This window comes from Bos mutus, chromosome 4 (genome assembly GCF_027580195.1).
Source record: "Bos mutus isolate GX-2022 chromosome 4, NWIPB_WYAK_1.1, whole genome shotgun sequence".
NCBI lineage: Eukaryota > Metazoa > Chordata > Mammalia > Artiodactyla > Bovidae > Bos > Bos mutus.
This window is the reverse complement of record NC_091620.1, coordinates 6,181,242-6,198,364: the sequence shown is the minus strand read 5'-3', so window position 1 is coordinate 6,198,364 and position 17,123 is coordinate 6,181,242. Positions and strand designations below refer to the sequence as shown.

Genomic DNA, 17,123 nt, shown 5'->3' with positions numbered 1-17,123 from the left:
ATCTCTTCAAGAAAATTAGAGATACCGAGGGAACATTTCATGCAAAGATGGGCTCAATAAAAGACAGAAATGGTATGGACCTAACAGAAGCAGAAGATATTAAGAAGAGGTGGCAAGAATACACAGAAGAACTGTACAAAAAAGATCTTCATGACCAAGATAATCATGATGGTGTGATCACTGACCTAGAGCCAAACATCCTGGAATGTGAAGTCAAGTGGGCCTTAGAAAGCATCACTATGAACAAAGCTACTGGAGGTGATGGAATTCCAGTTGAGCTCTTTCAAATCCTGAAAGATGATGCTGTGAAAGTGCTGCACTCAATATGTCAGCAAATTTGGAAAACTCAGCAGTGGTCACAGAACTGGAAAAGGTCAGTTTTCACTCCAATCCCCAAAAAAGGCAATGCCAAAGAATGCCCAAACTACCGCACAATTGCACTCATTTCACACACTAGTAAAGTCATGCTCAAAATTCTCCAAGCCAAGCTTCAGCAGTATGTGAACTGTAAACTTCCTGATGTTCAAGCTGGTTTTAGAAAAGGCAGAGGAACCAGAGATCAAATTGCCAACATCCGCTGGATCATCGAAAAAGCAAGAGAGTTTCAGAAAAACATCTATTTCTGCTTCATTGACTATGCCAAAGCCTTTGAGTGTGTGGATCACAATAAACTCTGGAAAATTCTGAAAGAGATGGGAATACCAGGCCACCTGACCTGCCTCTTGAGAAACCTATATGCAGGTCAGGAAGCAACAGTTAGAACTGGACATGGAACAAGAGCCTGGTTACAAATAGGAAAAGGAGTATGTCAAGGCTGTATATTGTCACCCTGCTTATTTAACTTATATGCAGAGTACATCATGAGAAACGCTGGACTGGAAGGAACACCAGCTGGAATCAAGATTTCCGGGAGAAATATCAGTAACCTCAGATATGCAGATGACACCACCCTTATGGCAGAAAATGAAGAAGAACTAGAAAGCCTCTTGATGAAGGTGAAAGTGGAGAGTGAAAAAGTTAGTTTAAAGTTCAAGATTCAGAAAACTAAATTTCATGGCATCTGGTCCCATCATTTCATGGCAAATAGATGGGGAAACAGTGTCAGACTTTATTTTTGGGGGCTCCAAAATCACTGCAGATGGTGATTGCAGCCATGAAATTAAAACACCCTTACTCCTTGGAAGGAAAGTTATGACCAACCTAGATAGCATATTCAAAAGCAGAGACATTACTTTGCCGACAGATGTCCATCTACTCAAGGCTATGGGTTTTTCCAGTAGTCATGTATGGATGTGAGAGTTGGACTGTGAAGACAGCTGAGCGCCGAAGAATTGATGCCTTTGAACTGTGGTGTTGGAGAAGACTCTTGAGAGTCCCTTGGATTGCAAGGAGATCCAACCAGTCCATTCTGAAGGAGATCAGCCCTGGGATTTCTTTGGAAGGAATGCTAAAGCTGAAACTCCAGTACTTTGGCCACCTCATGTGAAGAGTTGATTCATTAGAAAAGACTCTGATGCTGGGAGGGATTGAGGGCAGGAGGAGAAGGGGACAACAGAGGATGAGATTACTGGATGGCATCACTGACTCGATGGACATAAGTTTGAGTGAACTCTGGGAGTTGGTGATGGACAGGGAGGCCTGGCGTGCTGTGATTCATGGAGTCGCAAAGAGTCGGACACGACTGAGCGACTGAACTGAACTGAACTGATGAATCTTGGCTATTATTTGTTTTTCTATAAAGTATTAAGATATACTATAGAGTAATTGCAATTGTTTTTTACTTTTTTGCAGGTCATTTTTAGATGAATTGAAGGCATGTGTCATTTCTGAGGATATTGAAGGCATAGTATGTCTCACAGCTGTTGTGCACATTATTTTGGTAATTAATAAAGGTTGGTTGAGTCTCCTCTTGTATTGTTTGGGATACTGCTGAGTGTGTCTTACATAGATCCTCTTTAGAATGTTTGGGAACGAGTACCCTGCCAGTCAGGCTCTCAAGGCGCTTTCTCCCAGCTTTCCATGTCCCACACGTGTGCTGTCTGCCTGGGCGTCTGCTGTGCAGCTGCCCTGTACCAGCATGAATCACAGTACTTCCCTAACGCAGCTCCTGTCCACTCTTCCCAGGACCCATTATGTCTCCTTCTCTGTACCTCAGACCAAATTTCTGTTGATACGTCATTTATTGCCTTTGCCGTGTATGTTTAAAAGTCAGAATCATTTTTGCCAATGATAGTGTGTTTTGGTATTAATATTTTAGGTATCTGTGTTTTGCTTTAACTGTGTGTACTCTGAGTATCCTAGCCAGTTGAAATACTATTGGAAAAATGATCAGAGATACCTCTGAGATACTTACCAAAGTGTAAAATAGAGTAATAACCCTGCAAGTGACTACGGTTGGGTTTCTATATTTTTTGACAAGTTTTAGTAACGTTGAAATTATTTTCTAGGTATTATGCATAGGGGGCTCTTCGCAAAACAAGTTATTCCTATAAGCATGAATGCATAGTATGGCTGTAGATTCATGACAGGAATTTGTAGCTAGTGTGACCCCAGCCGGGAATCTGGAAAGACTTGCCTGAGGGACAAGGTGAGGGATGTTCATGTCTCTGCACTGGGTGTGAGGTGACTGAGCAGAGTCTGGCGGGTGAGGGACGTTCTCCACAAGGGTGTGAGGTGTGCTTGAGGATGTTCTCCACACGGAGGTGTCAGGTGACTGAGGAGAGTCTGCACATAGAGGGTGTGAGGTGACTGAGCAGAGTCTGCAGGTGAGGGGACGTTCTCCACACGGAGGGTGTGAGGTGACTGAGCAGAGTCTGCGGGTGAGGGACGTTCTCCACATGGAGCGTGTGAGGTGACAGGAGAATCTGTGCTTGAGGGACGTTCTCCACATGGAGGGTGTGAGGTGACTGAGGAGAGTCTGCGGGTGAGGGACGTTCTCCACACAGAGGGTGTGAGGTGACTGAGCAGAGTCTGCAGGTGAGGGACGTTCTCCACGTGGAGCATGTGAGGTGACAGGAGAATCTGTGCTTGAGGGACGTTCTCCACATGGGAGCAGAGTCTGCGGGTGAGGGACGTTCTCCACACAGAGGGTGTGTGACTGTGACAGAGCAGGAGTCTCCGGGGGTGAGGGACGTTCTCCACGTGGACACAGGAGAATCTGTGTGGGACGTTCTCCACATGGAGGTGTCAGGTGACTGAGCAGAGTCTGCGGGTGAGGGCAGAGTCGTTCTGAGGGCGTTCTCACAGAGGGTGTGAGGTGACTGGAGCAGGGAGTCTGCGGAGGTGAGGGACGAGGAGAGTCTCTGAGGGCGTTCTCCACACGGAGGGTGTGAGGTGACTGAGCAGAGTCTGCGGGTGAGGGACGTTCTCCACACGGAGGGTGTGAGGTGACTGAGCAGAGTCTGCGGGTGAGGGACGTTCTCCACACGGAGGGTGTGAGGTGACTGAGCAGAGTCTGCGGGTGAGGGACGTTCTCCACGGAGGTGTGAGGTGACTGAGGTGACTGAGCAGAGTGTGAGGGACTGCAGGAGTCGTTCTTCTCAAGGGTGTGGATGACTGTGAATGGTGTGAATGGAGATTGAGGAGTGAATGAGCACCTAGTACTTAATAAGTACTTAGACGTTAGCCAAGCAGGAGATGATTCTGAAATGTGTTAGTTTCATTACTGTTGAAGATGGTGATGATCAAGTCTGATGGCACGGGCAGCAGAATGGGATCATGCCTTTGAAAACTACCTCAGATGTGAGAAGTGTTTTTGTAATCCCTTACTGGATCTTCTAGCATCCCTTTAAAGGAATTATTTCTGTTCCACAGGTCAATGATGCACTAACTTAGGTGAGGATAGGAGGCTTTGTCTTAACTAAAATTGTACCTGCATTGAAAAAGTACGTGTACTTTTTGATTGGTTGTGTTCAAAATTTTTCTGTCTTTAACAGGTAAACATAAGACTTCAAAAGTGAAGGATGTTGCAGCTAGTATTGAGAGAAAACTAAAGACATTCATGGAAATTACTCTGGAGGAGGATAGCTTGGAAAGGTAAAGCAGTAGCTACACACCAGCTGTGATTATCTGAACTCTCCTAGGTGTTCCTTAATATATATTAGATCTCGCTTCCATTTCTGCTAGTTGCAAGCAGGTAGAGAACTGGGGATTGAAGGGACAGAAATGTTTCTATTGGTGAGACCCCTTGGGCATGTTTTAATTGCTTCCCCATTCTGTCTTTAAAAACAAAACCAAAACTGTTACTGGTGAGATTCTGCCCTGGAAAAGTGAGGGCGTACAACTCACTTTATATGACTTTAAATCTAAGCAGGTTATATTTGGTGGTTTGCTATATTTTTGAAACCATGGATATTCATAGGATATAATTATCTGTTTACAAATATACATGATGGGAATGGGAAGATCGCTCCAGAGACTGAAGAAACATGCATTGTTTTCCACTTTCTGGGTGGCCAGTTGCTGCCACATGGACTACTAAGAATGTGTTCATTGCTCTGTTTTTCCCAAGTATTTCTGTTGCTATGTACAGTTTTTGACATGCTGTGCAATTTCCTGTAGACTCTTTTCTGAATTGTGTCTGACTCTCAGACCAGCCATAGAAGCAGTGCTTTCCTTCTATTTTCTGAACACCGTATGGTTAGGTATTACAGGGCTTTGAACCAGGTAATTAGTTTTATATAAGCCTGGGAAATAAACCACTTTTCAGATCTACTTTCTCCTTAGAAGAAAGGCTTTCAAAATCCTAAATTGCTGACTTTTAACAAAGACAGTCTTTTCTTCTTGCCAATCTGTAGACCTGTCTTTACTTTTCTCACCTTACTGCATTAGCTAGGGCTTCCAGTACAATACTGAAAGGGACTGGTGAAAGGACCCACTTGTCTTATACAAGATTTTAGTGGCAACGCTTCCTGTTTCTCACCATTAAGCACAATGTTAGCTGTAGACGTTCTTTATCAAGTTGAGGATGTTCCCGACTACTCCCAATTTACAAATAGTTCTTATAGTGGGTGTTGGATCTTGTCAAAAACCTTTTCTGCATCTACTTACCAGATCATATCATTTTTCTTTTTGAGCCTGTTGATGTGATAGGTTACAATAGTTGATTTCCAGATACTAACCCAGCTTTGCATACCTGGGATAAATCCCAGTCGGTCATGGTATGTAATTTTTTAATATACTGTTGAGTTTATGTTTTATTGAGTGTTTTTGCATCTGTGGGATTTCCCTGATAGCTCAGTTGGTAAAGAATCTGCCTGCAATGCAGGAGGCCCCAGTTCGATTTCTGGGTGGGGAAGATCCACTGGAGAAGGGATAGGCTACCCACTCCGGTATTCTTGGGCTTCCCTTGTGGGTCACTTGGTAAAGAATCCACCTGCAATGCGGGAGACCTGGGTTTGATCCTTGAGTTGGGATGATCTCCTGGAGAAGGGAAAGGCTACCCACTCCAGTATTCTGGCCTGGAGAATTCCATGGACTGTATAGTTTGTGGGGTTGCAAAGAGTCGGATATGACTGAGTGACTCTCATGAGGGGAGATCATTTTGTATTTATCTTTCCTTGTAATGTTTTTGTCTGGCTTTACTACTAGGGAAATGCTAGCCTCATAGAATGAGTTAGAAAGTATTCCTTCCCTTCTTTCTTCTGAAAGAGACTGTAAATAATTGGTAAACTTCTTCCTCAAACATTTGGCACAATTAATTCATCAGTGAATCCATCTGGGTCTGTTGCTTTGGAAGGTTATTAATCATTTATTCAATTTTTTGAGATCCTGGTCCCATTCCTGGGTCAAGAAGATCCACTGGAGAAGGGATTGGCTACCCACTCCAGTATTCTTGGGGTTCCCTGATGGCTCAGCTGGTAAAGAATCTGCCTGCAATGTGGGAGACGTGGGTTCAATCCCTGGGCTGGGAAGATCCCCTGGAAAAGGGAACGTCTACCCGCTCAAGTATGCTGGCCTGGAGAATTCCATGGACCGTACAGTCCATGGGGTCGCAAAGAATTGGACACGACTGAGTGACTTTCACTTGCTGTTCAGATTGTCTATTTCATCTTGAAATAGTTTTGGCAGACTGTGTCTTTCAGGAATTTGGTCCATCTCATCTAGGTTGTCAACTTTGTGGGCATAGTATTCCTTAATTATCTTTTATAATGTCCATGGGATCTGTAGTCATGTCCCCTCTTTCATTTCTGATATTAGTAATTTGTATCCTCTTTTTTTTTCCAGTCTGACTAGAGGCTTGTTGGGCTTTCCTAGTACCTCAGTGGTAGAGAATCTGCCTGCCAAGCAGGAGACCTGGGTTCCTTCCCTGGGTGGGGAAGATCCCCTGTCGAAGGGAATGGCAACCCACTCTAGTATTCTTGCCTGGGAAATCCCATGGACAGAGGAGCCTGGTGGGCTTCAGACCACGGGGTCACAAAGGAGTCGGCACAACCTAGCCACTAAACAACAAAGAGGCTTATTGGTTTTATTGATCTTCAAAAGAACCAGATTTTAGTTTCTTTGATTTCGTCTATTGATTTCTTTTTTTAAATTTTTTTGCTTTCTGTCCTAATTTTTATTATTTTTTGTCTTTTGCCTGCTTTGGATTTAATTTAGTCTTTTTTTTTTTTTTTCTGGCTTCCTAAGGTAGAAGCCTAATTACTGATTTTGGATGTTCTTTCTTTTCTAATATATTCAGTTGGTGCCTTAAATTATTATTACCCATTAAGCATTGCTTTTGCTGCATGGCACAAATTTCTGTGTTACATTTTCACTCAGTTAAAAATATTTTAAAATCTCTCTTGAAGTTTCCTCTTTGCCCATGTGCTCTTTAGAAGAGTGTCATTTAATCTCTCAGTTCTCCAGTTGCGTTTCTGTAATGGGTCCCTAGTTTAATTCCATGTTATCTGAGAGAGGACACTGTGGGCTTCCGTTCTTTTAAATGTATTGAGGTGTGTCTCATGGCCTAATGCGTGACCTATCTTGGTGAATGTTCCATATGAGCTTGAGAAGAACGCATGTTTTACTGTTGTTGTGTGAAGGCATGTCTAAATGGCAGTTATATCCTGTTGGCGGTGGTGAGTTCATCTCTGTCTTTACTGATATTCTGCTTGCTGGATCTGTCTGTCTGTTTTTGATAGAGGGGTTTTACTGTATATATTTTGTTATCCTGATATTAGGAGCATGTGAATTTAGAACTACTATATCTTCTTGATGAATTGACCCTTTCACTTGTACGAGAGGTCCATCTTTTTCTCTAGCATGCTTTTCTCTAGCTATTTCTCATGCTTTTTCTCTAGCATGCTTTTCTCCATAGAATCCATTCTGTTAGCTATTAAGACGGCTCCCCAGCCTCGTCTGGTGAACATGTTCAGAGTGCTAGTGGTGTTTTAAGGAGGTAGAAACCCCACAGTGACAGGACAGCCTGAGCGCCAAGTCGGGTTCCTGTCAGGGTGTCGGTGTGATGGGTTGGAGCTGGTGAGGGTTATAGTGAACGCTGAAGCATGGAGGAGCTATGCTCCCACTGGGGAGGACTTGCAGCCCGAGGCTGACCCTCACTCCCGGGAGGGAGAAGCCCTGAGGCCTCCTGGGGGCACGCTGCCCATCTGGTCCCTGGGAGCTCAGGGGGCTCGTGCACACAGCGGTGCTGAGAGCTGCCGGGCCAAGCGAGCCTCACTGCGCCCACGCGCTACCCCAGCCAGCAGGCACCGTGGAGGGCCCGGAGGGCCAGGGCTGCAGTGCCACCTCTGCGGTCCGGCCTCCCGGTGAAGGCAGGGCCTTGTGGGGAGCCCTCCAGTGGCCCTGCTGACCTGCTTGGTGCCATGCCTCGGTGACAGGCAGCCAGGCACTGGAGGAGGGGGCTGGAGTGTCCTTGGTCTTGCACCAAGCACACGCGTTGAGCTACATGCTTTCTTCTGGAGACTGTTGACTGTTTCCTGTGCAGTTTAAGAAGGATCTTTGAGGGAGAAACCAGCAGACTCTAGGTTTTATGAACCTGTTTTATTTCTGCGTCTGTGGGGAAGAGGAATGTGAGCTTCTGATTTGGAGGAAACTGAAGAGTGTGTGTGTGTTTCTGAAAACACTGTCACCATTTACTTGCTCAGTCGTGTCTGACTCCTTTACGACCCCATGGACTGTAGCCCACCAGGCTCCTCTGTCCATGGGATTTCCCGGGCAAGAATTGGTTGTCGTTTCCTTCTCCAGGGGATCTTCCTGACTCAGGGTTCAAACCTGTGTCTCTTGCATTGACAGGCAGATTCTTTACCACTGAGCCGCCTGGGAAGTCAGGAGAGGGAGGCAAAAAGCCTACAGCACCCGGTATTCCCAGGTGATCCCCTATCCAAGTACCAACCAGGCCTGACCCTGCTTAGCTTCCGAGATCAGACAAGATCGGGCACGTTGCGGGTGGTATGGCTGTCGACAACTGGGCAGTGCAGATATTCAATAAGGCTGTGAGAATTACAAACCAGATAATGACAAGTAATTGTCATAGGACATAGTCATAACCTCAGAAATGTGAGCCTCTTACAGGATTTCTTTGTTAGAAATACCTTCTGTAAGGACAGTTTTTTTGAATAATATGGTATGAACGGCTCTGCGGGACATTTGCACTTGCACAGGCATTCAAGGCTAGTACTTGAATTGTGTTATTAGTTAACGTTGACAGAAAAAAGGCCCTAGAAGTTCAGAACTTACTCTATGGAAAAGAAAAGAATATTCATAGAATTTAAAAACAGGCATGTAATATTTAGAGGGCTAATGGCTGAGCCCTTGACAAGAGTCATGAGTCAGTTGGAGTCAGTGACTAAACAACAAAATGTCATGTTTTGTTTATTCATTGTTTCTAGAACTACATGCAGTTTTCTCTGCTGAGCTGATACACAGATGGGAAGAAAGAATTCTTCCCTTTAAGGCGGAAATGTCCTAAAAAAGCAAATAGGTAGAGGCTGAAATACTGGCTTCCTTCTTAAATATTCAAGAAGCACACTGTAGAAAAACCAGTGTTTGAGGGAAAAGAAGAACCTAAAAACCAAAACATAAAGATCAATGTAATGGAAGATATGCAATTAAGATTTAAGACTATATTTTTAAATATTATTTATTTTTGTCAACATAGAGACGTTAAGGCAGGTTTGCCTTCAAGGCTCTAGGAGCCCTTTGGTCCAGTTAGAGCTTAAGGCAGTGGGGCGTTAATGGGGAAGTGAGTGCTTTCTAAGCAGACACACCAGCCGTCTCTGTAGGGGGGTCAGTGTTTTGTTGACTGGTCCGTTGGGTGCTGTCCTATTGCACTTTCAGAGCCTCACCTGCCGGGAGAGCCAGGCGGGAGGGAGCAGACGCCTGTGCGCTGCTGTGCTGGCGGTTTCCGCGGGCTCCATGCTGCCCACTGCCTGCTGTCTCCACACCCCATGGCGTCCCGGGGCGCAGACACACGTGACGGCACGTGTGCAGTGGCGGAGAGTGAGAGAGACAGGCAGGCAGCCATCGGTGAGGCAGCAGGGCTGGGCCAGCCAGACACCGATAGGAGTCATTAAAGAAAAGACCAGCTGCAGCCCAAACTAAAAGCCCTTCATTGGAAACACAGCTGATGAACCAGAGCCTCAGCTCCTCGGGGGTCCAAACGGCCTCCATGCAGGGCAACCCGGAGCAGGACAGACACCGCTGCAGAGGAGGGTCCTAGGGGAGGCAGCCGTGCAGCCACCGTGGGGAGAGAGTTTTCATGGCTAAAGACACACGTACTTGTAAAGGTTCTTTTTTGTTGTTGTTTCTGTAACTAAGCTTTAGACGGGACTGGAGAAAAAAATGACCGTAACACAAGTCCACGTGCCCATGCACAGTGCGGCCGAGCCGTACCGAAGCGTCAGCGTGGAGGGCAGAGAAAGGATTACTGTGGGGCCGCACAAGGAGGTGCGTGGCTCGTGCCTTAGAAACACCAGACTCCCCAAAACCTGTCAGCAAAGCCCTTTTCTAGGCAAGCTGAGGGGGGGTGTGGTTGGTTGTGGCAGCCTTCTTAGTGTCAGATCCTTTGTCCTTGAGGTCGGGTCATGGTCAGATAACAAGGTTCCTGTAAATCTCCACCTCACGAATGTTCTTCTCTGTTCTGACAAGAAAGGGCATAGTCCCAGGACACACATGTCACCCTCTGAGGGCACAGTCCTGGCTGAGGAGCAGGGCTCAGCTGGCGGCTCCGTCAGGGCTGGGCCATCCCCAGACCCTGCTCAGCTCTCATCCCCGAGACAGCCAGGCACTCGGGACCCAACTGACACTCGACTCCTCAGGTGGCTGAAACGGGGGGCGATGGGGGTCAGTTCCTGCAGACTGCATCCATGCAGACCACTGCTGCTGTGAGGGTGCAGACACAGGTGTGGGGCAAGGCTCACCACTGCCCTGAGGTCTGGGCCACGGCCGGCGGGGGTCCTTGGCGAGGGCTCTGGAGCCCCAGATAACCTGCTGGTCCAAGGTGGGGTGAGCCGGGGCACCAGGGACAAGGCCGGGGCCCGCCTCTTGCCTCGCTTGCCACCCAACAGCCACCATCGACAGCTGGTTGAATCGGCTCTAATAGTCACTCACGGACAGGTGGTGCCTTAAGGGAATCACCGTGGTGCCAACCCGTGGCTGAGCAGGACGGCTCACCATTGGTCATTGGCAGGTGATTGCTGTGGGCAGAGCCGCTGCGGCACTGCCCAGTGGCTGAGTGGGACCGCCAGTGGTGGCATGCCCACTTGCTGGGTGATGGGGGTGGTGACGGCACGCAGCAGTGACCGTGTGCGAGGGCGGCACTCTGCCACAACGTCACACCTGAGTCTGAACCAAATCCCTGAATTTTGAGACAAAGAAACGTCTTAAAAACTTTTATGTTGGCCTCTACGTGGCCCCTTGTGAAAACTGGGACACGTGAGTCTTACTCGAGATGTGGCCCTGCTGTGGAAACTCACAGGCTCCGCTGCTGGTGTGCAGGGGCCCTGAGCTGCGTCGGTGACGCTGTGTTGATTACAGGTCGACTTCCTTCGGTGTATGGAGTCAGGTAAAATACACTGCTGGCTGTTGGACAGCACAGGTCCTCACTGTGTGAGCCCACTTGTATGCAGGCAGCTCCAGGGGTAAACTTTTACTCTGGGACTAACCTGCCCTGGCTGGCTGAATCTGTGCATGTGGGAGCCGTGTTCTCAGAGAGCTAAGTTATATTCAGATTTTCCACTTCGCAGAGGGTTGGCATCCCAAACCCCTGTGTTGTTCACGGGCCACCTGTATTTCTCGAATTTCACCTGATTTCTGCTAATCTCTCTGAATGTGGCTACTAGAAAATGCCCAGTTACTCTGAGCCTGTCTTGATACTGTTCGGGGCAAGACTCGGGCAGGCCCGAGTGCCTGTGACAGCTCCAGGCTGAAGAGGGAATAAGCTGAGGCCATTTGGGGCCCAGACCGTGCCTCGTCTCAGCAGGGAAGCAGAGGTTGGCTGGCCCACACCCTCTGAAGGAGCTCAGGGAAGGGAGAAGCAAGGTGAGGGGCTGACAAGCTGCCTCGCATCTATGAGCCCCCAGCGTCACCGGGGACGGGGGTGCAGGGGTGGGAGGTGAGGGGTGTGCGGGTCGCGGGCGATAGAGGAAATGGTGTGTGTCATGCGCTGTTGGGGAAGTGGGCCTCGTCCACTGGTGCTCAGCGGGCCGCTGACTGGGTGTGGGAGGGGCGCCCAGGCCGCACCGCTCGCCTGAGCGTGTCAGCACCCTGAGCGGGGCCTCCTGGGTCCAGGGCGCGGCCTTGTGCCGGACGGAGGCAGCGCACCGGCGAGCGCGGGCCCTGTGAGGTGCTCTGCCTGTCCGTCTGTCCTGGGGTGAGCACGGGCCCTGTGAGGTGCTCTGTCTATCTGTCCTGTGGCAAGCGCGGGTGCTGTGAGGTGCTCCATCTATCCTGGGGCGAGCACAGGCCCTGTGAGGGTGCTCTGTCTGCCTGTCTGTCTGTCCTGGGGCGAGCACGGGCCCTGTGAGGTGCTCTGTCTGCCTGTCCATCTGTCCTGGGGTGAGCACGGGCCCTGTGAGGGTGCTCTGTCTGTCTGTCTGTCCTGGGGCAAGTATGGGCCCTGTGAGGTGCTCTGTTTGCCTGTCCGTCTGTCCTGGGTTGAGCATGGACCCTATGAGGGTGCTCTGTCTGTCCGTCTGTCCTGGGGCGAGCACGGGCCCTGTGAGGTGCTCTGTCTGCCTGTCCGTCTGTCCTGGGGTGAGCACGGGCCCTGTGAGGGTGCTCTGTCTGTCCTGGGGCGAGTATGGGCCCTGTGAGGGTGCTCTGTCCGTTTGTCTGTCCTGGGTTGAGCACGGGCCCTGTGAGGGTGCTCTGTCTGTCCTGGGGCGAGTATGGGCCCTGTGAGGGTGCTCTGTCCGTTTGTCTGTCCTGGGTTGAGCACGGGCCCTGTGAGGGTGCTCTGTCCGTCTGTCTGTCCTGGGGCGAGTATGGGCCCTGTGAGGGTGCTCTGTCCGTTTGTCTGTCCTGGGTTGAGCACGGGCCCTGTGAGGGTGCTCTGTCCGTCTGTCTGTCCTGGGTTGAGTGCGGGCCCTGTGAGGATGCTCTGTCTGTCCGTCTGTCCTGGGGCGAGCATGGGCCCTGTGAGGTGTTCTGTCTGTCTGTCCTGGGGCAAGCACGGACCCTGTGAGGGTGCTCTGTCTGTCTGTCTGTCCTGGGGCGAGTATGGACCCTGTGAGGTGCTCTGTCCTCCGTCTGTCCTGGGGCGAGCGTGGGCCCTGTGAGGTGCTCTGTCTTCCGTCTGTCCTGGGGCGAGCATGGGCCCTGTGAGGTGTTCTGTCTGTCTGTCCTGGGGCAAGCGCGGGCCCTGTGAGGGTACTCTGTCTGTCTGTCTGTCCTGGGGCGAGTATGGACCCTGTGAGGTGCAGTGTCCTCCGTCTGTCCTGGGGCGAGCACGGGCCCTGTGAGGTGCTCCGTCTGTCCCGGCGCCTGGCCGCCCCGAGTCTGTGAGGCGGGTCTTACTCCGCCTGCTGCGGGGCCCTGGCCGCTCCCGTCCCCTTTGTGTGCTGCAGACTGTCACGCACCCGCCTGGCGAACGTGAGGCCGCGTTTCTATCGCTGACTCTCTCTTTCTGTGTTTCAGGTTTCTCTACGAATCCTCATCAAGGACTTTGGGAGCACTTTTGAATTCATAACCAAGCCAATGTCTTGGTCATGTAAAAATAGAGGAAAAGGACTCTACAGAAAGTGAGATGACTGTATTTTTCTAGTTTTTTAACGTTAACAACCCACATAATAGAGAAGAGGCAGGGCTGCTTTGGGGTGGGTGTGAGTGGAGACCTCAAAGGTCTTGACATTTGTGTGGAGCGCCTGCACGAAGGATACGTTTCATTTAACAGGTCTAGGTGTCTCTGGTGCAGAACCCCCATTGCATGAAGAAAAGACAATTTTCTAGCAAGCCCGATTGTTGTAAAAATGACTTTCATGTATCATATTGCTTGCAGACTCTGAGTAATAAAGTGGTGGCAACACCTGTTTGTGTACTTGATTGATGAACACTAGTGCGTGTCTTCCCTCCAGGGACCAGGGCTGCGCTCTGGGCCGGGCCTGGCCCTCCGCCAGGGGCAGCGGTGAGACCCATGGCGGGGCCAGGTGGGTGTGGGGAGGAGGCCACCCTGGGGCCTGACGCAGCCGCCCCCTGCCCCCGGGCATGGACGAGGCCCTGAGGCTGTGCGCACGGCACACGAACCCAGTCATCCAGCCTGACTGCTGAGCCAAGAGCCGCCCTGGCTGCGTCCCGCTGACTTCATCTCTGCGCCCCCGTTACTGGGGTCTCCACGTTCAGATCCCGATAGCCCTGGCTCGGTCCAAGGCCAGCAGCCTGCATCCTGGGCGCTGCGTTGAACGCACGCACGTTCACTCTCAGCCCCAGGAGGAAGGCGGGCAGTTCCGATGGCACAGGGCCTCTGCCCCTCCAAGAACGGCCTGTGCAGCGATGGCGCTGAGGGGAGGCCTCCCTGCGGGGCGTCTGCAGGCTGAGGCGGGCTGCTTGTCGCAGCTAACTCTGAACATGAGACCCTGAACACCTTTGCTGCTTAACTAAGCCATGGTTTATATTGGTGAATGGCCTTTCTTTTCTTTTTTGCCCTTGATTTAGTTTCTAGAAGAGTCAAGCCTCATAAAGTGAACTGAGGAGTGTTCTGTCTTTATTCCTGGGAGAGTTTGTGCAAGATGAGAAGTAGTTCCTGGGATTTTTGTAGCACTGAACTCTAAAAGGGACCTTGGTGTTTGTTTTCTTAGTGGGAAGAGGTTAATTTGCTTTTTAATTCACATGTAAGCCTTCAGTCAGGTTTTCTTTTGTGTGAAACAATGTGTGAAGTAATGCAATTTGTGGAAAAATATAATTCAGTTTTTATTGGGTCAAAATAGTTCAGAAAATTCTGATGTAGGCATACGCCCTAGAGAAATTGCTATATGTGTGCATGGAAGACAGGGAGGGTCTCAGATAGGGAGCGTGAGGCTTCACGAGAGGAGTGGGTTTAACACTCACAACACTGAACACTGTTCACTCACGCACACATGTGACAACAGTATGTGGGTGAGCAGGATTTGAACGCTGAACACTACGCTCACGCGTGTGACCACAATATGTGGGTGAGCAGGATTTGAACACTGAACACTACGCTCACGCGTGTGACCACAGTATGTGGGTGAGCAGGATTTGAACACTGAACACTACGCTCACGCGTGTGACCACAGTATGTGGGTGAGCAGGACGGGATGAAGACACTTCCTGCCAGTCCACCCCGCTCATTTCCTGCCCACCCACTCACAGAAGGCCTCCGACCCATCATCACACATGGAGTAAAGGCAGGTCCCTTCACTGGGGCTTCGTCTCTCCCAGCTGGAGGCCCTTCTTGCTGCATCCACCTCCGGGGCTCCAGAATCTTCTAAGTGCCCAGCCCTCTCGTGCTCACCCCGATTGCTCTGAGCTTTGGGGTGCAGGTCCTGTCTCCCACTCTGGGCTGTGCCCTGGAGCCGGCAGGACTCCGTGGGACAGAGCTGTCCCCTGGGCAGGATGAGAGCGCACTCGGGGGCAGGCAGTGGTGGCCCATCCTGAGCTGAGCTGGGCAGCCTCTGCAGCAGCAGGATGGGGAGTGTTCCCCCCGCCTCATGGGGCTCTAAGGGGGTCACGGGCTGGCAGCTGCGGGCCCGTTAGAGGCGTATCTCCTGGGGGTCTGGCAGCCCGACTTCTCTCCTGCTGGAACCAGGACCATCTGATGACTCACACTGGGTTCGCGGTTCAGACAGACCCGGGCTGTGTTTGTGCAATAAAGACCTGCCAGCTGGAAATGGCCAATGGCAGTTTTGACCGAATCAGTCAACAGTTCAAGTTCCATCACGGCTGACCAGAGTGGCGGCCAAACTAAGATAAGTAACTTGGGGTTGTCTGTCAGTCCTGTTTCAGGCGCCCACCAACACGTGGGTTGTCTGCTTCCTGGAAGCCCACCCCATAGCTGTTGCTTTGGAGATGGGTCCTGGCTGAGTAGCAACCCAGTGGGCATCCCAGCCTAGCATGCCAGGCGCCTGCCGATGCAAGGGAAGACCCCGTCGGTGCTGCTGACCTGGCTGAGGGCCTGGGCTCCACGAAGGAGCCCGCCTCCCAGAGGCTCCCATGCTACCGTCCTGGTGGATCCCCCACAGCTGGGCCATGTTCTCCACCAGAGAACAAGAGGCCCAGCTCCCCATCCTGACAGCTTTCTGGAGCCAATAAGACATCATGGTTAGGCTGGTCGGCTCCGAGCAAGTCCAGAGCGCTGGCTGACGGGTTTCCCAGCCGTCTCCTCTGTCTCCACTCGGCAGTGCCAAGGCTGCGGGGCCAGGGTCTGAGCCCCCCTCGTGGGGGGAGTCCCCCTCTGCTTCCTCCTCGGGTGGGCAGAAGACCTGAAGGGACATGTGCCTCAGGGGCCTTGAAAATGTTGGGAGAGTCATTCCTTGACCTGTGACCGCAACTGTGTTCTTACTGTGCAGCCTTGGACCGGGTCATACACAGGCCCCGGCCGGTGTGTCAGCGGGAAAGGCACAAAGCGTGAGTGCACGTGGAAGACACCCACCCTGCCCAAGGGGCTCAGGAAGCAAGCACGCGTGTGGGTGTGTGCCGCACACACAGTGGACAGATCCGCGCGTGTGCACCGTTCACAGCACTGACGTGTGCTCACACACCGTATCCTCGGCTGTACCCACACGCATCCGTGCTCCTGTGTGCACACTCGCCCCTACGTGTCAGGGCCCGGCACGGGTTTCCTCTCGTGACCACCTCCCCAGTGGCATCCCAGAAAGGGCTGTGCACAGCTGTGCCGCCCGCGGGAAGTCGGGCTGCCTGGGGGCCGGCCCTGTCTCCACGCGAGGTTTCCTTCCCCCTCCTGCCTCAGGTCCCCTCCTGCCCCGGGAGCTTCCTCTGTCCTGCTCCCAGTGGAATAGTGCAGCTGATGCCAGGTGAGGCAGGGCCTGGCACCGTCTGCCTCCTTAGATCCCCGCCGTCTGGCGGGTCCACGCCTCTGTCCGTGGGCTGTGACTGCAGCTTCCCTGCGGTGCCCCCTGTGGGTCCGGTCCCCACGCTCCATTTCGGGGGCCTTGCCCTCTGACTGTTGCTGGGACTGCCATTCCTGGAGCTTGGCACAGCTGACCCAGGCCAAGCCAGGGAGCCAAGGATGCCGGGGGCCGAGCGGGCAGGGTGTGAGGACAGTCAGCCACACGCACACACACACACACCTCACTGAGTACACATGCAGACACGCATGCACACACCTCACTGCTGACACACACAGACACGCACACACCTCACTGCTGACACACACACACACACACGCATGCACACACCTTAGTACACACAGACATGCACACACCTCACTTCTGACATACACAGACACGCATGTACACACACACCTCGCTTCTGACACAGACACACACGTACGCACACACCTCACTTCTGACACATACACACACGCACTCACCTCACTGCTGACACACACAGATACGCACACAGCCCATCTCTCTCTCACACAGATACACACACATACACGTACACACCTCACTTCTCTCTGACACACACACATATGCACTCACACAGCCCACCTCTCTCTCTCACACACACACACACACACGCATGCATACAGCCCACCTCTCTCACAC

General features: G+C 51.3%; 1 protein-coding gene and 1 pseudogene across 1 annotated transcript in view; one reads left to right on the top strand and one right to left on the bottom strand.

The window, feature by feature from the left end:
• NCAPG2 (non-SMC condensin II complex subunit G2) overlaps nt 1-13,464 on the top strand; it is a 72,940-nt gene extending 59,476 nt beyond the window's left edge. Inside the window, exons 26-28 of the mRNA XM_070369002.1 lie at nt 1,792-1,892; nt 3,936-4,035; nt 13,075-13,464. Of these exons, the coding sequence (XP_070225103.1) occupies nt 1,792-1,892; nt 3,936-4,035; nt 13,075-13,126 (253 nt within the window). The 3' untranslated portion in view covers nt 13,127-13,464. The remainder of the gene's footprint in view (nt 1-1,791; nt 1,893-3,935; nt 4,036-13,074) is intronic.
• Nucleotides 8,284-8,402, bottom strand: LOC138987692 (5S ribosomal RNA; annotated as a pseudogene).
• Nucleotides 13,465-17,123: the final 3,659 nt, after the last annotated feature.